Raw genomic sequence first — 27,622 nt, 5'->3', positions numbered from 1 at the left:
CTACTTAGGATATAAACCATCTTTTTCCTACATTGTACAAGAAACCCTTGGCCAAAACTTCAACAACACATAATTTCTGTGGTCAGTTTCACTCACTGGCACTCTGCAAAGGACAGAGCTTGTACGGCACAATTTTCTACTGCCCAATAAACTTGAATTGTTTCAATTACATTCAGCTCATCAGGGGATTAGAAGAGGAATTCGAATAAAACTTTTGCAGAGATGGAAATGAAACTGGAGAACCTATGTTCAGTTCCCCAGGAAGAACATAAGGCAGAGAAAGTGATTATTTGGGATTTTTGGCATGAGCCAAATCACCATTCCATTTACTTAGAAATTTCAGATTTACTTTTTCTTGAATCATTATATTATTACTTCAGTTCTTTACTACCATTTACAAGGCACAACCAGTCTTCATTTTCTTCTAATGATTCCAGATAATTCTCATCTGGTGACAAGAGAATAGTGCAGGAGGTTCTTTTTATCTTTAACCCACCTTCAAAGCAAAGCAAAAACCTTGGCATGTTCCAAGGAAAATTAAGTCACTTTTAGAAGACCAACGAAGAAAGGGCAGGGATCTGTAAGGAAGCCTTGCTGTTAATATGTTTGTTTCCCAAGTGGAAAGTACCTCCTATACCAAAAATAAATAAAAAGAAAAAGTGGATTCTATTATTAGATATCCCCTACTATTCCACAAATAAAGAAAAAAAAGGGGATTCTATTATGTTTGTAAACAATGCCAATTTACTAAGATTGTTCCTCCTCTGAGTCAGCTTTCTACAAAAGATATTATTAATGGATCTCTGGTTCAATCTGCCTGTGACGTCATTATTTCCAAGACCTTCAAAGGGACTATTTTGTTTGGGGCGGCTGTAGACTCTATTTCAACAATTGTACAATAGCACCATTATTCTCTAGGAACCCAATCAAAAAAAAGCATTTATCTTTACAGTTTAACTGTTGTCCTTCACTTGTGCAACAGAATGAAACTTGCAAGTGAGTGGCACATTGGATGGATCTAGCCACAGGCCATTCATGTCATTTTTAGAGCTTGGCCCTTAGCATTGTAGAGAAACAGCTAACTTTAATGGACAACCAGAAAGAGTGAATATCTGTTCACAAATTGGTTTCACACCTGGCTACTAGGTTTTCAGAAAGAATTCACATGGCTTCTAATGATAGTATGTATTTTTGCTCCAGTCCTTGGGACTTATGTCAGCTTACCAATGCTCTGTAATTACAATTGAAATTCATCAGCAATGAGAAATAAACCTCTTGTTTCTTATAACCAAGAAGCCTGAACACACCTTTTCCAGATTACTAGGATTACCTCCTCTTTCCTTCCTTCCTTCGCTCTTTCTCTTCTTCTCCCCCCCCCTTACACACACACCACAAAAGTGAGGGCACTCACACACATGCATACACAAACACATGCATACAGCCCTTTACTGACTTGCCTTTTGACACAAAGCTTTACTGCAAAGCATTTTAGAGGAAAACTGTTACCAAGATGCATGGCAATCTTAGATAAACTGATAAAGCACTATAAGCAATTATCTTTATTCTCTCATTCCCCCAAAATGCAGACTCTCAATCCATGCAGTGTCCAACTAGACACTCTAGGAATGCTCAGTCTGATGAAAAAGAAAGCCACTAACTTGCATGCATCAACTATATTCTTGGCTAATATGATCAAAATTCTACTATGGCATATGTGTTCAATTGGATGCACTAAAAAAATGCCAAGTGTGCCCATTTGCCAAAGGCAGTCTACCCAGTGTGTAAAGGGTGGAAATCTATAAATACTGGTCCTGCAACTTGTGAGGCTATCCATTAGTTCACAAGTAATTGAAATAAACACACATTTTCATCAGATCTGATGCCACCATATACACACAGAAACAACCCATATGTTTGCTTTCAAAATTTAAAAAACTATTTATTCACATATGTTTGCTTTTGAAATTTAAGAAACTACTTATTCACATATTTTTCCCAGTGAAAAACATGCCCTACTTTCAAAAAAGCCCAGGTCAGGAGATGCAAATCCATGTTCTAATAATCCCAGATATAAAGCTGCTATTCCCACAAATCACTGAATACACCAATATTTCTTAATATATTTTCATATCAAACTAGAGGATCTAATGTAGGGCTGAAATGTGGCCTCCGGAGGTTTCCAGGCTGAGGTTCCTCATGTTTCTGAGACAACTATACAAATAACAGAGTTGCAAGAAGCCTTGAGATGATGGGATCACAGCCCTACAATATCAAACTGATTTAAGCACATAAGAAAGAAGATAGAATTTAGGATCTCAAAAACGTGGTAAACAAGTAAAATAATTCCCATTATGTTAAAACACATAAACATGCTCATAACGTAAGAGTATCTGGAATTTCTAGAACTTTGGAAATCTTTACAAACAAGAATTAGCTCTATAGTTCAAGAAGAATTGAACTTTTAATGACTTCAAGGTAGTAAGAAAACAGGCAAAGTCAACCAATATCTCCATAGACAATGACATCAACACTGGGGCATTCTTTGCATATGAGAATGAGATTGCTGATTTTACTATCAGAATGATGTGTACACTGAATTGTACTTTGGTGGTGGGAAAAGTGATCCAAGAAGTTACATGCTGGCTCTTACCTGGACTCCCTTGTAACTCAAAACAAACATTTTAAAGATGTTTAGCTGAGCTTCCATGAGAAAACAAACTACGCTTTGCTAACCGGCTTATACTAACACTAACCCAACTTAATCTTGGTTTCATTATTAGCAACTGGACCAACTGGCTCAGACACTCAGCCTGACAATGTATGAAGATATAGTATACTGTATTTATCTGCAAAGAAAAGAGAACGAAAGAGAAAGAAATAAAGAAAAAGAAAGAAAAGAAAGAAAGAAAGAAAGAAAGAAAAAGAAAGAGAAAGAGAAAGAAAAAGCAAGCAAGCAAGCAAGCAAAAGAGAAAGATCAATCTTCCACAAAGGGGATAAAGTATTATGGTTTGAACAGAATATACATTGCTTTGCTATGATGATATGCATCTGAAGATTTTTAGTGGATTTCAGACAATAACTTCCATAATGTGCTAAGATGATGAAGAAAAGAGAAAGAACATTCATCTCCTTTTACAAGGAGGAGAACAAGCCAGGTCTAGGTCTTCCTGGAGTCTGAACTCACATTGCCCTTCCTAGACTGAGTGGAAGAGGCAGTCTAACCACTAATTAAGGTCAGTAAGATGGGCCCAACATAGCTTTTCTGTCATTTTGTCTCACATTGCAAATAGTCATTATATGTGTCACTCTCATCACTGGATCATAAGCTTCTTGATGTAAGGGCTGCTCAGTCATAACTATTTGCCTTCATACTGCCTATTACAATGCCTCATTCCCAGTAGCCATTAAATATGTGTGAGGTAATGAAATGGAACTCTATATGTTCTATGCATTTGTTGGAGTTATGAGTAATTTCATAATGTATCATAAGCTACCCGCCTACTCATAGCAGGCTTTAGCCAAGAAAGCATGGTTGAAAATATGAACACTGGCCTAACTGCCAAACCACGTAGACATTGGACACCACATAGAAGCCAGCTACGAACTAATCAACACCTTACTTTTTACAGTTTTGTAGTATCCAAAGATCTTTCACGTCTTGCTGTTATTTGAACTTGACACCAATATTGTACAGAAAGGAGTGTCATCCTCATTTTTCACACGAGAAACTTAGATTTAAAAAAAACTTAGAGGCTAACTGACTTACCCCAGAGTCACAAAAATGAATGAAAGAACAGGCTAGAATCCCTTAAATTCTTAAACTTCTCAATTCCCTTTCTACTACACTAAAACAATGGGTACCTAAGTAAACCCACAAATACACACTCTCTTCATACACAAACTTTTTTTCTCCCCAGATATTCATACAACAGTTCCAGCTATTTTTGTCAGCCCACTTCAGGTTGGTACTTACTAATTTCAACCGCTTTCCCCATCCAAAGACCCGAGGCTAGATGACTTACTGATAGAACTCCAACAGGTTTCTTTGGTTGGTTGTACCATTCTTAGACGGCCCTGTTTTGGAGCTTGCCTGTTCTAGGGCACTCACCAAGGGAACTCTGCTATCAGAGACAGGGGTGTGCTGTTTCAGAGAGCCTTGCCCGGGAGATACCATTACAGCACGTAATGGAGGGAAGCCATTTCTAAGATCATTTGATCAAGAGGAGCTACTTGTTAGGCAGGAGATTTGCAAAAGCAGCAGGACAAGGGAGGCACTAGCTCTTTTTACAGCCACCTAATTTCAGTCTTAGATCCTGCAAAAGATAGCACACTACTGGTATACATACAAGCAAACTTAAACACAGGACATTCATATTCTCTCTCATATGCACAGCAAATGAGGTCGGTTCTGCTGCAGCCCTGTTCTTTGCCAACATCTTTATGAGTAACTTCCATTGTTTTCAGCAGGAACTTTTACATGCATTGAGTCTGAAAAGCCAGCATATTATAGTGGCAAATTTCAAAGTCAGGTTGCAAATGAGGAAATTCATAGGTGTATCCCAGCATCCAGACCTCACATAGTGCTTATATTATGTGTGACAAATATAGTTCTTTTACGAATGACTTCTTAAGCTTCTAAATGCATGTGGCACCATACTTTATTATTCATTGTGCATGCTGCATGAGCTAATGCTGTCAAGAAAATGTTAAAGATAATCTGACGTGTCTATATTTACAAACAGATGCATTATTACAGGTTTCAGCTTTTTATTTCCTATGTTGACACCTTTAAGAAGATAAAATACAATATATAAAGAACAGAGGTAGAAATATTTTTAAGCAAAAAAAAGTTATATAGAAACAATTACCTTAAAAGATGTTTCAAAGAAATAGGTGGGGAAAAGAAATGGAAAGCAAAATCTGATAATAAAATCTCTCCTAATTCTCAAAGCAGAAAATTCAGTATCCTTGTAAGCATTCACATGGAACAAATTAGATACAGAGAACCAGCCCAAGTGAGTAGGATATGGCAAACTAATGTCTCGAGTCTTAGAGTTCTAGCTGCTATCTGTTACTAGGCATGGATGATAATTATACCCTTCCTTGATCCACTTGAGTGAAATATTCACATATTTTCTCAAAGTCAAGCACAGAAATTCAATTTTTGAATTTGCTAGAGCTTTCTCCAAATCATATAATAGACGCCTGTGGTTGGTTTTCAGTCTGTATGTGGTAGCTCATCATCCTAGGCTCTTCCTCTACTCCCAGTTTCTCTGTACCCAAGTAAGCCTTCTAAAGTGAAGGTACTCATTGCATGACTGAAGAGAAGAGCTACATGTGGGCAACTTATAGCTGGTAACATTTCCAAATAACAAACATATCAATTTATCAAAGCTCACATTTCACCAAAAGTGTGACATCTTGCCAGAAATGGAGGTCAAAAATTTGAGCTGGCATAAAATGCAGCCACTCTTCCTCAAGCCCTTACCCCTTGACCTACGTTTACATGCCCACATTTTAAAAGAGCTACGACCTCAGCAGTTTATTTGGGGGCTATGGTTAAGGTAGGGGAAATATCATTTACAAAATGGGCTTCCCTCAAATACTGAAGGAAGAATGGGACACGACAAGACTGATTTGCCAGCTATCCCATTTCACAAATTGTAGGGGACAAGCATTCAGCTGACCAGAGAGAGCCTTGGTTGTAGGAATTCCCTACTTTCTACTACTCCACCAAAGTCAAATGTTTTGCCTTAAAGAAAGGTGGCCATTGGTCTAATGTTATAATCCACCCAAAGCAATTCCTCTATAAGCTGAAAGCCTGATCTAAAGGATGACATCACAATTGAGTGTGTTGCTCACCCCCCATGGCTTTCTTGTGCCTAGCTTACACAGCTCCTCTTCCCCAGCTGATGTCATTTGCAAGTCGGTGGATCCACCAAGTAGTTTGGTTCCCTTGCTGCCCAATTACTCTATGACCAGGTTGTAGCCTCTGCTGTCTGCTCATATAAGATATGCTTCATCATTGGCTCATGCTACAGCAGATTTGTAGTCCAGCACAGAGAGTCTGCTATGTGCCTATGTCTTTCTGTGACCCTGAGGGGCTCCCACACTGAGATCACAGGACCTCGCCCTCACCTTGAAGGAAGGAAGATATGGTAGCTTGAGAGGAAAACTGCAGACAAAGCAGAGTTTGGGGCAAGGAGCTGGAGTCAGCAAGCCTGAGTGTGAATCAGTCAGCAATCCCAAAATTATTCCTGTGGAGTCCTGGACTGTGGCCTAGAACACATGCTGACAAAAAATTGGGGGAGAATAGGGAGATGAAAGCTGGGTGTTTATAATAAAAATATATAATTCTGTATTAAACAATGTTCATCTCATTTCAGGGTGCACTTTCTCCCTTGAGTGTCATGCCAGCTGCCAGTAGGTCATATAGATATGCCCTGTACTCTTCTGCACAGCTTAACAATGAGGGTGTATAGGTTACATAGCTGCATAAAGAGGGGAAAGAAAAGTTTATGTCAGCCTACCATTGCTTTTTACAGGAAATTAACAAGTCAATTACATGCTTTTTCCCTGTTGATTTCAGATTGTTTATCATTTCAAAGAATTCTGAGACTAAAACACAGACCTACTACCATTTGAGGGGGCAGAAAGTAACTCCAGGAATAAGATCTATCATTAAGGCCCTTTAAACTACCCACCTGTGCACACATTCATTTACTCAAACAACACATATTTATTGATGCCTATGTGCAAGCTCCATGCTGGGTGCTGGGAGTAAAGAGATAAATAAGCACCCAGCCCTGAGTGAGATTATAGCCTTGAGTAGTGGGTTCATCCCTGGCCACACATTATATACAAAATATATATAAAATATAGACAAAAATAAAACTACAAAACAAGTAAGGTTGTATGCATTGCCAAATGAAGGGTGATGAAAAAGGAGGGACTACATCCATTCAGAAGAGGGCAAGACTCTCTTCAGTTGACTGCTATCCTAATGCATGGGAAATCAGTGTCAATAATCATGCCACCATTCATAAGGGAAGTGCCTGATACTGTTTCAAAGAACATTATTGCCTTCCCTTTCATCCCCATGCCACCAACATTCATATGTACAGGTATTGTGCCAACTACAGGAGGTTACACACAGAGAGATGAATAAGGACCAGTGCCCATCTTCAGAGAGCTCCCAGTCTAGTGAGGAAGGCAGATGATATGTACACATACAATAAGAATACAATGTGATACAACCCAGGTAGAAACTGGATGCTTTGGAGGGACAGAACAGGAAGGGTAACTAAAGTTCCCAGAGGGGTCAGAGGAAATAGTACTTGAGTACTTGAATAGGGTATTGAAGGATGAGAAGCAGTTCACCAGGATTTGAAAAGTAGAAAATACTAGGTCAGTATAAAATATTATGATTGTTATTATTATTATTATTCAGTAGTATATTTCAACCTAAGAATACCCCAAGCTTGGTAGAATAGGTCTCTTAGCCTTGGACTAGCTTTAATTTTGGGTGTTGATTTTTAGTCAGTAGGTCTTTTATAAACCCCAAAGAAATGTCTTTAAGGAGAAATAACTAATTCCAGATCCACTTCCTGATTATTCTGTGATCTTGAAGTAATCATAAATTCTTAAATAAATTCATAAATTTATTCATTCATTAAGCATTTACAAAATGTCTATCATGTGCCCAGGTAGACAGAGGATGCCTTAGAAGGACAGAGGAGGAAGGGTAGCTAATGCTTCCCAGGGTGGGCCAAAGGATACAGACGTGAGCAGGGTATCAAAGGATGAGTAGGAGTTCACCAGGTTCCAGGGCAAGTAATGAACAAGGTATAGTCCCTGCCCTTGAGAAGACTTAAAATTTTAATGGGTGGTGGCCATGAGAGCTCAGTGTGAAGCTGAAAACAGGTTGCTAGTGAAATGATAGAGAAGGTGCTTCCCAGAGGAAGTACACTTGAGCTGAATTTGGAAGAACAAGTAACCAAATCATGGAGAAGGTATGTTTCAGGCACAAGGAGGAACATGATGTGTTAAGGCTCAGAGGAAACGGGAGACAATGTAGCATATTAGAGGAACTAGAGGTAACTTGGTGTGACAACAGCAAAAAGAAGAGTATAGGAAAAAAAATAAGATCAGTAGGGACCAAATTAGGAAGAGACTTGTATGCTTTTCTATGGGGTCTGGACTCTTCCAGTTTAGATGACGAGGTTTCAAACAGTGGGATGGCATGAATAGCTTTGATTTCAGACCTATTACTTGGGGGACAATGTAGCAGAGATTTAAGGTTGAAGACTTAGGGGATTTTTTTCCCATGGAGTGGGATGCTCTAAGTAGCAACATGGAAATTATTTTGAAAAAAATGCAACACTGAGAAAATGTTCCAGGGGATGCACAGGCAGTATGGGAGCAGGAAGACAAGAGAAGAAAGATTTCGTGATGGGCCTCTATTTTGGACATTGGCCAAAAATCGCAGGATGCTAGGCCTCAGGACCCAAAAATGGAATTCTGGGTAGAAATAGATTTCTATTCCAGGAGACCCAAACAAGTATGGGGGATATAATGGTTTTTGTAGCCTTTAATATTTACTTGGGATTCCAAACAGAACTGTCCTTCAGTTTCTGTATTTGTGAAATGGGAGTAACCACCTAGCTCAGATTGGTGATTAAAAATAACTAACATAGCTGTTGTGCTGATAAATAAGATTATGTTGGAGGCTCCTGGTATTAGCAGCCACTGGACTACCAGTAATAATTGTATTCCCAAGAGAATAATAACAGATTATTCCAATGATTTTGGCCAACGGGACAGCATTCATAATGAGTCTTATAAAAAATTCACCTAAAATTTAAAAAAACAAAGATACAGATTCTACCAGTAAACATAATAATTCTCCAAAGATTAAATACCTCAAATATGTAACTTCTATATTAGTCAATATACAAAAGATGACAGGAAAAAACATTGACATATTGGATATCTCAGTAAAAATTCTAGTGGGAGGCAAAACAAATATCTAAGCATCTTTCTTTTGACAGGGATGAACCACATAGCAAGTAATAAAAAGCTGGAGGAAACTTCACTTCACTTCACATACAGTGGAAAAATATATCTCTATTTACGTCCATTCTTCTCAAACAGCAAAACTAAGGCAATAAATACAATTGCAGCAGCAGTTCTAATATGTTCATTTGGCATTATGAAATGTTACAACAGAGAGCTGGACACGTGGGCTGAAGATACTACTTTCGGGGCCATCAGCATGGCAATGCTTGCAATTGCCAGAGAGAGTACAGAATAAGGGAGAAGAGGAGACCTCTGGGGAGCACCAATATTTAGGCGCTGGAAGAGGAAGCAGAAAGATGGTCAAGGAGGTGGAGGAACTGGACATATGACATCATGGAAACCAAGAGAAGAGTGTTCCAAGACAAGTATGGCTATGAGGCAAAAGTCACTGAAAGATCAAAAGTGCTCCTCCCTTTTTGTCCTCCCATACTTTCCCTAGAGTTTACTAATTTTCATGTCAGAAGAGAAATGGCTAAGTGGCACCAGAAGTCTGTTGATGTATTTCAGGATGTTTTAAGAATTCCCAAACTCGGGACGTTGGGTGTTACCTGAGCAGCATGAGTGTGACCACACAGCTTGCCTTAAGAAAGATTTTCCCATTGGTGGTGAATGATACTACTATGGCCATGTATCACTCGGTCCTGTCCTGAAAAGTAGTGTCATAACGTCACATTTGTCACACTATTGCTGGGCATTGCACAGGATACAGAGAGGAACACAATGTGGATTAGCTAGCATGGATGTTTTTTCCACAAGAAGGATTATGGTCAGTGCAAACAGCTCTTATTTGCCAACTGTACCCCAAAAGACAAAGATGCAAATATTCAGTCTGAATTGGTGCATTCTCAGCCCAGCACTGCTGCTAATGGGCTGCATGACCTTGGGCATATCACTTGGCTACTCTGAATCTATTTCGTCAACTGGAAAAGGTGACTACCTCACAAGGAAGTTGTGAGGCTCCAACGAGACCACATGTGGGAAATGCTTTGAAATAATTTAAGACACTTTACAAAAAGAAGATGTTTACAATTACTGCCACAGATTTCACAAGCCATATATAAAATAGTCATCATTCATTGGGATCTTATTATGTCCCAGGTGCTCTGCTAAAAATTTATCGTGTATAAGTTCACATAACCTGCATAACCATATAAGGCATACCTGAGGGTGGATCTTCTCACTTAGCATTTCCGTTTTACAGACCAAGAAGAAACTGATGCTCAGAGACACTAAGTCAATTGCCCAACATCACAAAGCTGGTAAGTGAAAGAGTAAGACTATACAATCCCATGTCTGTGTGACTCCAAAGCCCACACCTATATTTATTATGCTTCCTCAACCACACAACAGTTTAATATGATATGATGTGTTCTCAGTTACTCACAGCTTTTGCATGGACACAAATGTTCTTAGGGCTTCAGAGTAAGTGAACTGTGCCTCCATTGTGATGCTTGGGACCAAAGCCTGGAAATGAGCGGATCCTCTACCCACAAAGCAGACATTTCAGCACTAGAATCAAGGGCAGAGTGGTGACTGTGGTTGGAAAGCAGACTGCTGGCTCCATCAGCATCAGGAGTTTCTTCCATCTCCCCTCTCCTAAGTTTCTGTACTAGCAAATGAAGGTGACATCACTGAGGGCTTCAGTGATTTCAAGGGGAAAGTTGTAGGAAGAGAGGGGATATTTAAATGAACAAGAAACATTGCTCCAGTGGCAAGATAAACATGTCCTAAAATAACACAGGCATTGAGGAAACTCTACATGGTTTATTCCTATTTTTCATTCATCTCAAGTGGGAATGAGCTTATGGCTAAGCAGAAATAAAGACTGAAAGGAAAATAAGCAACAAGCCCTGTGAAAATCAGGCCTTTCTTTGACTGCAAAGAACCATACTGTTTTTCCTGTTATCCCAAATTTCTGTCCCTTTAAAAGCATCTACCTCAAAGGGTTGTGGTAAGGATAACAGTAAGATCTGTCATTTGTTGAGCATTTATTTTAGGCCCAACAGTGTGCTAAGTGCTTTATGTATATTATTTCATCCTCATAACAACTCCATGAGGTAAATGAGATTGGTGTCACTCCCATTTTATAGGTGATGAAACTGAGTCTTAAGGAGGTTAAGTAATTAACTCAAACAAGATCACACAGCTAGTAAGAGGGCAAATTAGTATTCATGCTAGTCTGGCTGACTCCAGAGTTGATGCTCCTAAAGCCTCTATCATCATGAATGAATGGGTTATTAAATATTTTGAAAAGTACAAAATATCATATAAATACCTGAGGGTGGGTCTTCTCACTTAGCACTTAGGAAATTCAAATGAATTCACACAGGCACACTTTTCCCTTTCTAAATTTCAGCCAGTTCAGGCAATTGTATAAATTGCCTTTGGTGAGCCTTGGCAAATCAGCAAGGAACATCAGATGTAAAGTTGCCAGGCAATTTTTCTAAAGCCATCTCCCAGAGGATGTAGTGGCCACATCTTAATTAAGTGTATTATTCCCATTGAGGTCTATTTTTTCTTTTCTTCCTCTATTTGAGACCCAGTGAGAAAGAGGCTTGTTACACACAATCTTCTGGAAAGATGGCAGAGCCGTTGTGCTGAGCAAGAGGTCTAAAGGAGGTTTGGCTTGGGAAGTGGTTTCCCTAAATCCTCACTGCTGTTCCCAACCCCTATTGGGCCATCAAGGCCTGTGGAGCCCAAAGACCATTGGATTATAGGATAAAGATCCCTCCAACCCAAGCTTTAAGACTGTTGCCTTATGCTACTGCTTAATGGTGACTTCACCTTTACCACTCAAATAAAAGGACTTCAAGGGAAGTATATGTCTTTTTCACCTATTTGAATCATCCTCTGGGCTAGCATTTACATGGGGCCCATAGAAGATCCTCAATCTGAGCTGGTAATGCCATTGGAATTCTGGGATGGGTGGGGGACAAGAAGAGAGACACAATCTGTCTTCACAAAATGTTGCTGCCCACCCACCCATTTTGTCTCTTAATTGAATTTCACATTTTTTCCACAATTTTTTTTTACTGTGGACCTGGCATTAGGAATCCAAAATGAGTAAGAAATGGTTCATGCTGTCAAAGAATTTCCCAATCTAATGGCAAGAGGATGGGGTTTTGGTGGTGTTGGAGTATGGTCTTTCCCCTGTGCTATGCCAGAACCCATATGGAATGGTAGCTTGGACATATTTTGCACTGATTTTGGCTGTAGCAAAGCTGCAGCAGGAAATTCATGGACTAGGGAGTCTCCTACAAGGTGTTTTGATGTTTCTAAATCACTGCTGGGGGGCTTGGGTGGCAGACAGCTCTGGCACCAGGCTCCTGATCCACTGGCTCACTCCTGGGTTTTGTGTTTCTTTTTACCCTCTTGCAGGGCAATTTTCAGTCTGTCTGGAGTACAGGGAACTTTCTTTAGTTTACCCATGCCTACTGAGAAATCTCCTCTGATAATTTGTTAAGAACAGCTGTTTAAATTTCAGTAAGGTCTATGTATTCACATGCACACTCACTGTAGAAATTTATTTTATCATCCAGCTAGCTCATTAACCTTTTCTTTTCCTTTCTTGAACACCAAGTTCCAGGGTTAATAGGGTATTAAGAAGGCTTGGCTAGATTAGAGGTGCATGCTGGAAGCAAGCCTGCCCTTTCCAAGTGTCTAATCAGCAGGCAATTTCAATGCATAAGCATAAACTCAGAGACATGAATTTTTTGCATAGAATGCCATTAAGAGCACATAAAGAAACACATTATTCACCTTTCCCTTCCTTTCCCTCCTCTTGGGAGAGAAATGAGGTGGCAAGTTAAGCTATAAATTTCTGAAACATAAACACACCACCAAAACCCCAACCTCTGTTGGACAGAACTGGCAAAGATGATTAGAGACGATCTCTGTAAAAGGAAACTATGTGGAAAGGATATAAAACTTTGATTTATGCGTTTAGGCCTTTTTTCTTTTAATTCTAAAAAGAAATTCTGCTCCTTTCTGCTCTGGAAGGATTTGGTCCCACTGGAACCCTGGCAGAGACCAACACTCTCCCTTTGGTCACTGATTGCCAGAATACCTTTCAGAAGGGATGAGGAGGGCACTAGTGGTAAATAAGAAAAAAGGACAGGCAACTGCGATTAGGAACTACTGCCTGAAATTGGGTGTTAGAGTGCGTCAGTATGAAAGTGTATAAATGTGGCAACATGAGTGGGGCGGCAAATGAGAGTTTGGAAAAGTATGTGTGAGTATGTGCATGAGAGTAGTGTGGGGTATGAGTAGGTGTGAATCAGTGTGAGTAGGTGTGACCCAAGGTGATTTTCTCAGTGTGGGGCAGCGTAGGTCAGCATCAATGTATGTGTCACTGTCAATATGTTTATGTGAGAGTCTGGGTAAGAGTACATGGCAGTTTACAGGGGAGTGTGTTGAGTGAGGGTCAGTGTATTTATGCATCAGTGATATCTCATGTGCATGTGGGTCAGTGTGAGCAAGTGTGGCAATGTAAATGAGGATGTGGCTGGGTGAATGTGTGTTTATGTGGCCATATGTGGGGTTAGTCACTGCGTATGAGAACATATATGTATCATGTTAATTGACTGTGACAGTGTGAACTGTGTCAATGTTGTGTGTGCCAGTGTAAGTGTGAGTTGGTGACTATATCGGTCACTACATGTGTATCTGTGAATGTATGCATTGATGAGTGAGGGTGTGTCAGTAAGAGTGTATGAGAGCATGAGTGTGTGTGTTGTGTGATTGTGCCAGTGTGAATGTATGTGATGTATGAGTTGGAGTTGGAGAGTCAGAGTGTAAATGTGAATTCATGAGTGTGATGAAGTGTATGTGTCTGTGGGAGTGTGTAGATGTATATAATTTGGAATGTGTGTTTAAGATGTGAGTGTAAATATGTGAGTATGGGTGTTCAGTAAGTGTGACTGTGTATTCATGTGAATTTGTGCAAGTACAGAAGGTTAGTTAAACATATGTATGTGTCAGTGTGTATCAATGAGAATGTGCCTATGTTTGTGGTTGTGTGTGAGTATGAAAGGGTAAGGGTGATTGTGTGTCAGTGAATATGGCTGTGTTTATGAAACTTGTCATGTTTGATGGCATGTGCCTGTGAGTTTGGTGTAGAGTGTGATTACGCCACAGTGTGAAGTATGAGTACATGAGTGTGAATGTTTGTCAAAAGAATATTTCTAAGTGTAGGAGTGATTATGTATGGATGTGACAGAGGTAGGGAGATTGTGTCAGTGCTGAGCATGTAAGTGTGAGAACATGTAATTCTGAGTGTAAGAGTGCAAGTGGATAAGTGTATTTATGGTATTAGTATATATAAATGTGAAGTTATGAGTGTGTGTGTGTATATGTCCCTGAAATGAGTTGTGTGAATGACTATAAGGAGTCAATAGTGATTATATCAGTGCAAATGTGTTGGACTGTAGGAAATTTTGGGTATATGACTTATGTAATAAAGCTTGAGTGTGGATAGGGTGAAGTCAATATGTGGAGTGTGCACAACTGTGAAGAAATGTGTGGGGTAAAGGTGATTGAATACATCTGTATGAAATGTGTATGATTGTGAAAGTGTGGGACTAGGGCTGTGTGAGAATGTAGAAAGGTGTGAGCGAGTGAGAATATGAAGGTGGGTGTGTATATGGTAAGTGTTGAGTGGGTCAGCATGAAAATGTAAGTGTATAAATCCATGTGACAGTGTGTGGCATTATGAATGTCCTTGTATGTATGTAATTGTAAATATGATTGTGAATGCAAGGGGGTAAGAGTGATTGTCACTCTGAATGTGTTCAGTGTGAAAAGTGAGTGTGACTCAAGGGGGTAAACATGATCGTGTGTGAATGCATGAGGATTATTTGAGCATGCTTGTGAGTGTGTGTGTATGTGAGTGTGAGCACTGAAGGGTACAGATGATCAAAATAATTTGGGATGCTAGAAAACTCAGTCCAGGAGGTATCTTTCCTTCCAAAGTCGCAGCATGTCTCCAATTTCAGAAAAGTTGTTTAACTTCTCTCAACCTCTATTTCCTCATCCGTAAAACGGGGATGATAATACCTACCATGAAGCAGTTGTACTTTTATAATCCAAAACAATAACAATTATTAGAAAAAATACCTACCTTTCAGGATAACTGTAGTATCAAATGGCATCATATAAATTAAGAGACCAGCACAGCACTGGCCTCAATAAAAACTCAATAAATAGAAGTTATTGTGGCTGTCATAGAACACCCTGGAAAGACCAGAGACTAGCTTCTTCTTTTATTCTCTTCTAGTTACCTTCTGTTAGTCAAGGTCTATCGAAGATCCCCTACCAGAGCATCTCTAGAAAGTTGAATGCATCAGTATCAGCAAGGCTGTAATGTCATACCTTCAATTCCAATTCCAAGGCTGAAACTCTGGAGCTTCCCTTTCATGAGAAAGCATCACAGAAACACCTGCCAGTGAGGTGCTTTACCTTGTCCTGCTGGCCCAGTGCATGCTCAGCGTGAAAGGGAATCGCAATGCATATCCTTTGTTTGTTTTCTGTGTGGTGTTTGTTTTTCTCATTGGGTGTATTTTATTTTGGTTGGCTGTTTGGTTTTTTTCACTTGGGCAATAAAGGAGATGTCTTAAGTGACAAAGACAGAGGACAAGACAGAGAGGCAGAGGGACAGCAAGATACAAACAGGTAGCTAGACTGCAGGGTATAGCAACAGAAGGCCAGATGGAGAAGCTGACAGAAGAAGCTATAATGGCTGCCTGAAAGGCAGACAAAGAGACAAGTAGATGACCAGAGAGGCAGGCCGAGAAACCTGAAAGAACGGAAGAGGAAGAGAGGCCCAAATTGCAACGCTGCCATGGAGTTGTTAGGCACTTGTGAAGGAGACTAGTAAAATCTAATTCCTGCCCGCGAGGAGCTCAGAGACTAGTTTACTTGCCAAGATGAATATTCCAGAAAACATGCAAGAATTATTTAAGGCAGTAGGGAGGCAAGTGCTACACTGAACACTACAGACTCAAGTGTTGGAGAGTTGGGGGAGGAAGTGCTCCCAAGTTGAATGCAGAAGGAAAGTTCAGGAAGTTAAGCTAAGCTTGCCAGGCTCAGAAACAGGGATGGATAGGGTGGGGATACACTTTGAATAAAAAGGTAAAGTTAAGGTTATGGGGCAGTAGAAATTACTGAGTTTGCAGCCTATGGCTGAAATGCCACTTACACTTCAGGAAAGCAGGAGGGAAACAAATGACAGATTGATGGGAAGCATGTCTGTGTTACACTGAAGCTCTTAGATGGTGCTTGAAATTTGCAAAGGACTTGGCAAAGATTATGTTGTTTCTCCTACTCACCCCCTGGGATGTAGGTCAAGGTTGTCTGCAATTTCCATATTAAAGATGAGGGAACCAAGAGACCTAGGCCAGCTGTACTCAGTAAAATCTCTAAGAAAGTAGGGGCCATGCCCAAAGGCCTGGCTGGTGAGGCCCAGGAAGGACAGGGTCTTTGATATCAGGAGTTCTGGTGGAAAGGTGGCATTTACCTGGATCCCTAACTCCCTGCACTGGAATCCATTACTCACCTCACACCACCACCGCCACAGGACCTCAGCACAGGTGGGTGCTGCCCATGAGAAGAGGCCAGGCTGGCTTCAGCTCCCACGGACTCAGTGCTGGGCACACCAGCTGCCACAAGATGCAAGGACTCAGCTGCTCTTTCTTGGGAAAAACCTGCCAAGAGAAGCATTGTGGGGGGGAGGGAACCTCTTTCCCCAACTGCTTCCACTCCCTCTTCCAACCCCCAAACATGACACATCCTACAGTGAATTGCAGAACACCCTTGAGAAGGCTAGAGAATCAGAGGCAAGAAGTGTAAAAAATAAACAAACAAACAAACAAAAAAACATCCACTGTTAGGATTCCAGAAAGGGCACTGAACCAAGCGTTAGATGTGAGTTTCAATCTGAGAAATGTTGTTAGTCACTTCACCACACTAGGCCTGCTTACTATTAAGTGGAAAAGACTTGCCTTAGTCACCTTGGACAAGCGTTGGGAGGACTAAATCAAGTACAGCAGATGTGAAATATTTATATACTTATGGGAGGTAGTGTAGTCTAGTGTACACTAGGAAACTAAGACGATGGCAAATGCAAATTGGCTCTGAGCATATCTGAACTTCCTACCTGGCACTACTTTTCAGTTTATTTCATCCCCCAACTCCAGGTCTTCACCTCCATTTTGACTCCCTTTCCCACCAACTGCCTTCACTAAAAAAATGAATGAATGAATGAATGAATGAAAGAATAACTGTCTGAGGCAATATTACTCTATTACTCTGTGGTCCCCTAAACTGTTATCTCATAGCTGCTGAAGGCCTCAGCCTCTGACCCTAAATGGAAATATTCTCCCCCTTTCTCTACCACAGGGATGTCCTCCCTAGTCTTCCCCACATTTCTTAGGATGAATATATACTGCTTTATTGGTGAGAATTTACCCATCCCCCTACAGAGGTTTCCATGTCCAAACATGAAGAAGACAGGGTTTCTTTAACATCTCCATTTTCTTCCTTTCCCCACTATTACCTGAGCCTTCCAAGGGGGAGGCAGGTTTTCCCTTGGTAGGGCCCCAAGCTCTGCTCCCCCTACTCCCCTTCCTTCGTGGTGTTTGCCCTCAAAGAAAAGCAGCAGCTATATGCTAATTCCCAATAAAGTCCTGCTCCAGGCTAGCACACATTTTATTAGAAGGTACCAGAACACACAGAGCCCTAATCCAAAGAGATGGATGCATGTCTAAAGGTGGAGATAGCAAAATTGAAGACTTAGGGAGCCAAGAAAAGCCCCAAGATACCTAATTCCTCCTTCTCGAATTGAAAAAAAAAAAAAAAGGAAGAAAGAAAAAGCTATACCCTGGGTCAGCCACTTGCTCTTGGGCAAGACTCCAGAGCACGTCTCTCTCTCAGCATCCCTGGCATTCTGTGTGTGCTTCCTCCACACACAGTCCAAGCAGCCTTCCCAAACCCCGCCCACTATCCCCCCTCCCCCCGCCTGCATGAGCTCATCTTGCATGGTGTTGGGTAGGAGTAAGGGCCACTATAGCTTCAGAGAGAGGTGGTGCTAGCCTAGGGCAGGAGAAAAATGGCCTCAAAATCTACCCATCCCCCCACCATCCCCAGGAGTGAAGCCTGGCTGGGGAGGTAGCTTGTACCCAGGGGAGTGGGAAACAGCTTTAGACAAGCTGGGTTTCTGGGGTGGGGAGAGGCGCCAGCCTTTATTAGCCAAGCCTCTCCAGGTTTCTGAGCAAGTTTAAGAGGCTTCCTCAGACCTAACTACCCTACCTCCCCTAGTCACCCTATTCTTAACACTGCTTTTTAACTTTGTATCAAGGTTACAAACTGTGGCAGCCTGCTTTCAAAACACCAGTTGTATAGCTCTGCCCAGTGCGCAACACTCCACCTGGTGGCCACATTCCTCTCACCTGCCTTTGGGTGTATAATGTTGATTCCGGGAATCCCATGTGTGAGCACCTGCACATGCTAGATTGTGTATATCTGTGAGGCTCCATCTACCAAGTATTTCTGTGCCATGTGTACATGTACACTGTTATGTGTATGTGCTGTGTCTTATTTATACTGTGTTGTCTGTCTTATGTTGTGTGTACTGTCATGTTTATATCATGTTGTGTATGTGTATCATGTCTGTACCTTGTTGTGTGTGCGCTTTTTGTACCATGTTGCGTATATATTGCATTTATACCATGTATGAGTGCCATGTATTGTGTCGTGTCTAAAACATGTGTATGTGTCTGACCATGTTGTGGGTATCTATCCTGCCTCTGTCAAGTCTGTTGGAAGGACTGGAGACCTTCTCCCTTGGGAGTAACAGCTGCACAAGTGTTTAGCATTGGCACCTCGGGTGGGTCAGGAGCGCCTTCAATAGGGAGCTCGGCCAAAGGTGTTCTCATTGTGAGCACTAGAGGGCGCTGTGGGGCTGATTGTTAGGGGTAGTGTCTCTTGAGGGTGCAGAATTCCAAAAAGAACACTGGGCTCAGAGGGAGACGGGAGAAGGACAGGAAGGAAAAGGATGCATATCCCAATTAAAGTCCTTCCTTCACGCCCACTCTAAGCCCTTCTGTTTTGAGACTGAGTTAGGCAGTCAGGGCCGCTAGTGAACACCTGCCCCTCACCTCCTGAGGTCTGTAAGACCTCTATACAGAGCCTTTCGTGAGGCTTCGTTATAGGGTGGCTAGCAGATTCTCAACTTGGGCCTCTCTTTTGTCTCCTGTTCCCCATTCACAAGAAATAAAAGTAAACTTACACTGCTGAAAGAGGTGAGATGTGTGTGGTAGTAGAGGTGCTGTTTTGTATAGTTTTCCCCTAAACTGGAGGACATACAAAAGGGAATGTGATTTTCAAGGGGTAATTTTTTTTGTGGTGGTGGTGGTGGCGCTGTCCTTTAGTGGACCTGTCTTCACTACCAAGAATAAATTGACTCACTTCTTAAAATGTGAGGACCATCTCAGAGACCACCTAGTCTAATCCCATCATTTGAAAGACAAGAAAACTGAGGCCCAGAAAGGGGCAAACAAACTCAAATCAGCACACACATCTGACTCCTAGGGTTCATTCCATCCCAGCTCCTAGTCCTCCTGCCCCTAAAAAAAAAAACAAAAAAACAAAAAAAACCCATTCTCCAAATCCAGCCCCCTCCCACCTCACGGGAAAACACTGGCCTCTTCCTCTATTGTGTGGCAGACCTGTTCCATCCCAGCGATTAGTCGCCCAGGACTCCCTGTGATTACACCTTTGGAATGATTTCCTTTCCCACCAGTAAACTGTTAATCTCTTTCCAATCTTCAAGGTCCACCTCCTCCATTTTGCTTCCCGCCCCTAGACCTAGCTGTAGCTGTGCCGTTTTGCCCCCCATTGCATCCCCTGGGTGCAGCACAGATTGCCCAAACCTGCAGATAATTGACCGAATGTGCAAATCAGACGCAGATCCATTGCACTGATTAACATTTCCAATTAAACTCCGGTTACTCGCTGTGTATTAGTGACTCCCGTAATCAACGCTTATGTAAATACAAATGCTTTCCAAAGCCGCAGACAGCAGTTGGAAGCGCTGCATTTCTGGGGTAAAATGGAAACAGTCTGCCAGACCCAGGGTTTCATTTGGTTCTCTGGTACCTCTAAATCAGATTTTAAATGTATGGCTCTTACTGGAATCACTCCGGAGTCTCGGGCTTCACACCTGAAATGGAGGACTCCGGCCCTGCGCGCCGCTGCACGCCCTCTCCCGCCCCCTGCTGGAAAAGCTAGGCAGTGCCGAGTTGGCAGGCGGGTCCACCCCAGGTCTCGCAGAGGGAACCGCCTAGCCCCTGGCAGGTGGAGACGTTTAGAAACAACAGGGCAGCTAAAGCTTAAGCTGCACCCCAGATGCCATCTGCACTTACCTTCCAGGTTTTGGGTTTCCGCCCCGCCCACATGGGGCCCCCTCCCCACGGGGCCCTAGGAAGAGGTTTTTATTGTTGTATCTTGAGCAGAGGCAGGCACCCCTCTGCCTGGAGTAGGGACCCCAGACCTAGCCCTAGCCCACTCAGTCTTGGCCAGATTCGAAGCCCCCCACCCCACTTCCCTTTGGAGCTCCCTTCCTCCAGTCCGCTCTTCTTACCCAGGAGGGAAGAACCAGTTGTTGAGGCTGACATGGTTTCTTCTCCTTCCCTTGGCCAAAGCTACAGGTTCCTGGAGGTGGCTCATGGGTGGGAATGCTAATGATTTCCTGAATATCGAGAAACATTCCCTCTAATTTCTGGCTAAGCCACAACAGCCTCAGCCACTGAATTTCCCCATCTCAACAGGGCAATCAGGGCCTTTGGGCTCCTGGTAAAATGATGTTTTTTCCTTCTTCTGTCTCTTCAACTCTCTCTTTGGCTCTTATTTGATTTCTAGATCTGATTTTTTTGGCTTTAACTTCATAGTAACTTAGTCTCTGACCTCATAATAGCATAAACTCTGACGACAGCAACTCCCCACGCCAGCAATTATTCATTTCCCTTACCTGTCACGTTCACTGCCCCTCCCAAACATCAGCAAGCTTATTTGCACTAAACCGCTTCCACTTTCAACCAGAAAATCTGCAGCCTCTGGGATTGCTCAGCTAGTCAGAGTATCCCTACAGTGCCGTGGCCCCTCAAGTGGAGACAACCTGTCTCCACTCTTGCTGCCTGCACCACTATCACACATGAACCTCCTTTTTCTCTTAGGTTTCTCCTACAGGGCCTACTTGCCTGTTTGGAGGCTTGGAGAGTCTGTTCCCTGACATTCCAAGGTTCCTCTGGCCTCAGGATTCTCTGCTGTAGGCTTTTACCCTGCATACTTCTCAATCTCTTCTCATTTTACCTCTTTCATGGGGGAGAGGGTTATGCTATTTGTGTCTAGAAATAAGAGATTTACAGTGGCCCTCTCTCTAAGCCAGGGGCAATTAATTGTCTATTATCATATTAAGCCCCTTTGGTACAAAAATCACAGATCCTGCCCGATTATAATTTTGCAAATGGCCCAGTGAAAACTGCACTGACCTTTATACCTCGATCATCCCAGAACAGGGCCACAGTGCTGTCACCAACAGGAATGGACCTCCTTCTGTTCCAACACCTCAGACACAGTTGACCTGGATATGAGTCTGCAAAACCATGGGGGAGCAAGACTAACATGGCCAAGGGCTTCCCCATGAAAGCCATTTAAAAAAAAATGGCACTGCAACCACCCCCATCAGGCTTCCCAAAGCCAAGCCATTCATCCTTCTCTCCTTGGCTTCTACAGACCACAGCCCAGAACCCTCAAGTCCAGAGTCTGGCACTGGATTCTGGAAGGTGAGACTATAAAAACAAGAGGGGCCTCTGACTCCTATCCTGTGGAATGCCCTCCGACCCCCATCCCCCATTACCCCACCCCGACCATCACCTAAGGAAGGGAAAAAAATGGGAGGGCAATAATCTAAAATATTCAATCCGCCCAAAAGTGCGACAGGAATCTTGCCAGAGCCAGTTCACAGGCTGGCCTATGGAGGCTCCTGGAAGCCGAGGGGTTCAAGAAAGGGGGAGGCAGTGGTCCTAATGGACTGGCTCCCCAGACAAAGAAAAAGGCCAACTGAGGGGCCCCAGGCTTTCTAGGGGCGTTATGGCATCATTCCATCCCCACAGGGAAGAAAATAGTCCTCCTTCCATTACCTGTCCCCCACCAAAAAAGGGGGTGGGATAAATAAAAATAAAGGAGGGGGGCGCCGGTTAAGAAAATCATCACTTTTTCTGTTTGCTTGGGTCGGGATCTTCCCTGACTTACCCAGACCCGCGGCCACACCCTCTCCCCTCTCCGGGGGTCTGCCGGTGCTGCAGCTGCAGAGGGTGGGGGGCGGTAATACCACTTACAGGTTGACATAGCTTTTCGGGGCGGATTTTGCCTAGGCCCCAATATGCCAGGCCAGGGCTTCCTGACGGTGCGAAGGGTTCCAGGCCCTCAGGGAACGGCCCAGACACACCCACTTGTCCGCGCTCGCTTACGAGGATCATGCAAACTGCGCGCTCATTTTCAGGGCTCAAGACTCAAGTTGGGCGCGGCGGAAGGGGGAGGGTCGTGAAGGCAAAAAATCTGCCCCCCAACCTAAAAGCAACTCCCAGCCCCCGAGCTAGCCCGGGTGCCATATGTCGCGGAATTTACCTGCCACGGGTCCAGCCACCCTGAAAAGACCTTGCCTTTACCTCCGAGCACTCCAGCTGGCGGGGCTGGGGAGCCGCAGCCGCAGCCCGGGGCCCAGCCCGCTCCCCGCCCCGGGCTCTTCTCCTCTTCTCCCGCCCCCACACACTAGCTCCAGGCCCGAAAGAGCTGCAGCCTGCTGCGCGAGATCCCAGACGGTTCGCTCCTGACAGCTGCCCGCCAGTGGTAGCGCTCCTGCTCGGCAACCGCTCCCCAGCCTTTCTCCGGTATGACGTTACCCGGGCTCTGCACCTTACATAGACCAATCAGATGATGAGCATAAAACTAAAATCGCCCAGAGTGGGCTACTGAGGACCAATCTTTTGTTTCCAGGCAGGAAGCGCTGGGGAGAGAGGAAAAAAAAAACTGAAGGGGAGGGGAAAGGAAAAGGGGATGGAAACTTCCACATTGCCAGGGTTGTCTAGACGGAGGTGGGGTCATTAAGAAAAAGGAGCACCTGACACAGGGAGGGGACGGGGATTTAATGAATCTTCTTTAACTGACCCCTCAGGAAGACTGGGATTTCACATGAATTTTCAGGGGAGGAAATCTGTCCAGTTACAGGCCACTCTTTATTGGGGAAAATATTTTTGATTTGGGACACCACCTGTAAGGCAAGCAGGTTACACTGATCAGCCTCTGGAGTACACAGAAAACTCAGAGAGACAGATATGGCTGTATGATTCAAAGAGGTGGCACTATAGAAAGGAAAACTACCTTTCTGCATATGAAACACACATTGCAAAACAGAGCATTATGCAAAAAAAGAAAAATTAATCTGCTTCAAATTGAGTATATATTTATATTTTTTCCTTGCAATTTTATAGACATAGTCACATACCATACAATCATGCAAAGTGCACAATCAGCTGTCCACAGCACCATCAAACAGCTGTGCAGAAACAACCCAAATGTCCTTCAACAGATGAGTGGATAAATAAAATGTGGTATATACACACGATGGAATACTACGCGGCAGTAAGAAGGAACGATCTGGTGAAACATATGACAACATGGATGAACCTTGAAGACATAATGCTGAGCGAAATAAGCCAGGCACAAAAAGAGAAATATTATATGCTACCACTAATGTGAACTTTGAAAAATGTAAAACAAAGGGTTTATAATGTAGAATGTAGGGGAACTAGCAGTAGAGAGCAATTAAGGAAGGGGGAACAATAATCCAAGAAGAACAGATAAGCTATTTAACGTTCTGGGGATGCCCAGAAATGACTATGGTCTGTTAATTTCTGATGGATGTAGTAGGAACAAGTTCACTGAAATGTTGCTATATTATGTAACTTTCTTGGGGTAAAGTAGGAACATGTTGGAAGTTAAGCAGTTATCTTAGGTTAGTTGTCTTTTTCTTACTCCCTTGCTATGGTCTCTTTGAAATGTTCTTTTATTGTATGTTTGTTTTCTTTTTAACTTTTTTTTTCATACAGTTGATTTGAAAAAAGAAGGGAAAGTTAAAAAAAAAAAAAAAGAAAAGAAAAAAGACAAACAAGGAAAAAAAAAAAAAAAGATGTAGTGCCCCCTTGAGGAGCCTGTGGAGAATGCAGGGGTATTCGCCTACCCCACCTCCATGGTTGCTAACATGACCACAGACATAGGGGACTGGTGGTTTGATGGGTTGAGCCCTCTACCATAAGTTTTACCCTTGGGAAGACGGTTGCTGCAAAGGAGAGGCTAGGCCTCCCTGTATCTGTGCCTAAGAGTCTCCTCCTGAATGCCTCTTTGTTGCTCAGATGTGGCCCTCTCTCTCTGGCTAAGCCAACTTGAAAGGTGAAATCACTGCCCTCCCCCCTACGTGGGATCAGACACCCAGGGAAGTGAATCTCCCTGGCAACGTGGAATATGACTCCCGGGGAGGAATGTAGACCCGGCATCGTAGGATGGAGAACATCTTCTTGACCAAAAGGGGGATGTGAAAGGAAATGAAATAAGCTTCAGTGGCAGAGAGATTCCAAAACGAGCCGAGAGATCACTCTGGTGGGCACTCTTACGCACACTTTAGACAACCTTTTTTAGGTTCTAAAGAATTGAGGTAGCTGGTGGTGGATACCTGAAACTATTAAACTACAACCCAGAACCCATGAATCTCGAAGACAGTTGTATAAAAATGTAGCTTATGAGGGGTGACAGTGGGATTGGGAATGCCATAAGGACCAAACTCCACTTTGTCTAGTTTATGGATGGATGTGTAGAAAAGTAGGGGAAGCAAACAAACAGACAAAGGTACCTAGTGTTCTTTTTTACTTCAATTGCTCTTTTTCACTCTAATTATTATTCTTGTTATTTTTATGTGTGTGCTAATGAAGGTGTCAGGGATTGATTTAGGTGATGAATGTACAACTATGTAATGGTACTGTAAACAATCGAAAGTACAATTTGTTTTGTATGACTGCGTAGTATGTGAATATATCTCAATAAAATGATGATTAAAAAAAAAAAAAAAAACAGCTGTGCATTCATTACCACAGTAAACCCCTGGACACCTTCACAAATCCAAAAAAAAAAAAAAAAAAAAAACCAATAAAAATAAAAGCAAAAACAGGAACAAAAATAAAAGTAAAAAAAGAACACTCAAAGCAATCCATCCCCCCTTATTATTCACCAACCTTTCTGTCCCCACTCCTCCATTCGTTTATCCACACAGCAGACAAAGGGAAAGTGAGCCAAAAAGCCCTCTATAATCACATGGTCACACCGCACAAGGTACACAGTAACACACTCATCCTCAAGAATCAAGGCCACCGGGCCACAGCTCAACAGCTCCAGGCACCTCCCCCTAGCCACTCTAAGACACCGAAAACCAAAAAGGAACATCTATACAATGCACAAGAACAACCTCCAGAATTACTTTCCCACTCCACATGAAATCCCTCAGCCTTTGAAACCCTACCCTGCCCCATCTCTCCTCCCATCCTGGTCAATAAGGTCACCCCAATCTCATGATGCCAGGTCCAGACCCATCCCCAGGAGTCATGTCCCATGTTGCCAGGGAGATTTACACCCCTGAGAGTCAGGTCCCACCTAGGGGGGAGGGCAGTGAGTTCACCTGCTGAGTTGGCTTAGTTAGAGAGAGAGGACCACATCTGAGCAACAAAGAGTTACTCAGGGGGAAAATCTTAGGCACAATTATAAGTAGGCTTAGCCTCTCCTTTGCAGTAACAGGCTTCATAAGGGCAAACCCCAAGATGGAGGGCTTTGCCTACTAAATTGGTAATCTCCAATGTTTGTGAGAATATAAGAAATTCCCCAGGTGGGTAAATTTAATATTTTCACATTTTTTCCTAGTCTTCCAAGGGGGCCCTTCAAATATATTTTTATTCTCTTCCCAAATTACTCTGGGATGCATTGGGGCCCTACACCAACCTGCACAAACAAACCAGATCTCACTCCCTACTCAAGGCTCCATGCAAGCATGCTGTTTGAACAAACCTACCGAACAAGTTAAATTATATAGCATGCTACAGAAGATAAAGACCTTCCACCAAATAAACAGCTCTTCTTTTGGTCTCACACAGAAGTCGAAGTTTCAAAACACAGTCAATATCATCCTCTACCCCCCAGTTTGATCTATCCCAGTCCTAACCAAGACCATTTCATTCATATCTCTAATTGAAGTCTTATCTCTTTTTCAGCTTCTTTAGCAGTTGCTGCATGGGGCATTGTTGACACTCATAGCTACCAAACTCTAGCTCTGAACCTCAGGTATCAGAGATACCTGAAGTTCCAGGGACCGACCAGACCACACACAAGAGCTCAGCATCTCAGAATCCAGAAACAACCCCTACAACTCAGGACTAGATATAACTGCTGCAAGAACCACAATCCAGGAACCATTACAGTAAGCCTTCCCCTAATAACCCATGCTCCCAGACTCAACTCCCAGAGCCTGCACACCCTAGCCAGTCCACACCATGAGGTGTCATAATATTCAACCATTTATTTCTGGCCTACTTCATGTAACACACTGTCTCATAGTCCATCCACCCAGCCGCACACCTCACAACCTCATTTCCTCTTGCAGCCACTCAATATTCCAAGGTATGTATGCACCACAGTTCACCACTCCATTCACCAGTCAACATACCCTCAGGCTACCCCCATCCACCACGAATTGTGAACACTGCCACCATAAACACCAGCGTGCAAATGTCCATTCTTGTCCCCGCTCCCAGCCCCTCCAAGCATATATCTAACAACGGGTTTGCAGAACCATATGGTAACCCCATACCTAGCCTCCTGTGGAACCACCACACTGCCCTCCAGGCGGGCCACACCACTCCACTTCCCCACCAGCAGTGACCGGGCACATCCCTCTCTCCACATGTTTTCCAGCACCTGCATCCCTCCCTTTATTCTCCAAACATTCAGTCCTAAGTAAACAATCAGTGGTTCCTGGTATAATCACAAAGTTATGCATTCACAACCACAATCTATATGTGGATATTTCTATCTCTTCTGCAAAAAAAAAGAGAGGAAGATGAGAAAAAAGACAAAAGAAAAACATGATGAATAATAAGATAAAATAAAAATAAAAATAAAATACATTAAAAAGTTCAGATGGCACCATCACTGCCAAGAATCCCATACCCCTACCCATATCCCCCTCCTACAGACATCCAGCCTTGGCATACTGCCCATTAGTGGAGGCAAAATTGAGTATATATATTTTTAATTTCACTAAAATGTGGCTCCTCCTGTCCCTCCTCTCCCTAAAAACTTCAATGGCTTCTCTTGTCTTTAGGAAAAAGTTCAAATTTTTGTAGGCATCCTAAGCCTTCTAAAACCTAACTCCAAAAATCATCTCTTGCTACC

General features: G+C 42.8%; 2 protein-coding genes across 6 annotated transcripts in view; both read right to left on the bottom strand.

Moving 5' to 3' along the window:
• Positions 1-27,622, bottom strand: part of PAK3 (p21 (RAC1) activated kinase 3) — a 316,820-nt gene that overhangs the window by 107,603 nt on the left and 181,595 nt on the right. For 2 of the 5 annotated variants that reach the window (XM_037821665.1, XM_037821669.1), the window contains exons 1-3: positions 22,760-22,906; positions 21,622-21,725; positions 16,632-16,779 (exon numbers count right to left, since the gene is read on the bottom strand). The exons of 2 other annotated variants lie outside the window; for them this stretch is intronic. The gene's annotated coding sequence lies outside the window, so the exon portion shown is untranslated. Of the gene's footprint in view, positions 1-16,631; positions 16,780-21,621; positions 21,726-22,759; positions 22,907-27,622 lie in introns of those variants that run through there. One more of the 5 variants, XM_037821666.1, reaches the window with a different exon arrangement.
• LOC119522340 (selenide, water dikinase 1-like) overlaps positions 15,807-27,622 on the bottom strand; it is an 88,253-nt gene continuing 76,437 nt past the window's right edge. Inside the window, 4 exon segments of the mRNA XM_037820878.1 lie at positions 15,807-15,819; positions 16,632-16,779; positions 22,385-22,437; positions 22,801-22,990. Of these exon segments, the coding sequence (XP_037676806.1) occupies positions 15,807-15,819; positions 16,632-16,779; positions 22,385-22,437; positions 22,801-22,990 (404 nt within the window).

This window comes from Choloepus didactylus, chromosome X, assembly GCF_015220235.1.
Source record: "Choloepus didactylus isolate mChoDid1 chromosome X, mChoDid1.pri, whole genome shotgun sequence".
NCBI classification, from domain to species: domain Eukaryota; kingdom Metazoa; phylum Chordata; class Mammalia; order Pilosa; family Megalonychidae; genus Choloepus; species Choloepus didactylus.
The sequence above is the reverse complement of the archived record's forward strand: the minus strand, read 5'-3'. Positions and strand labels throughout refer to the sequence as shown.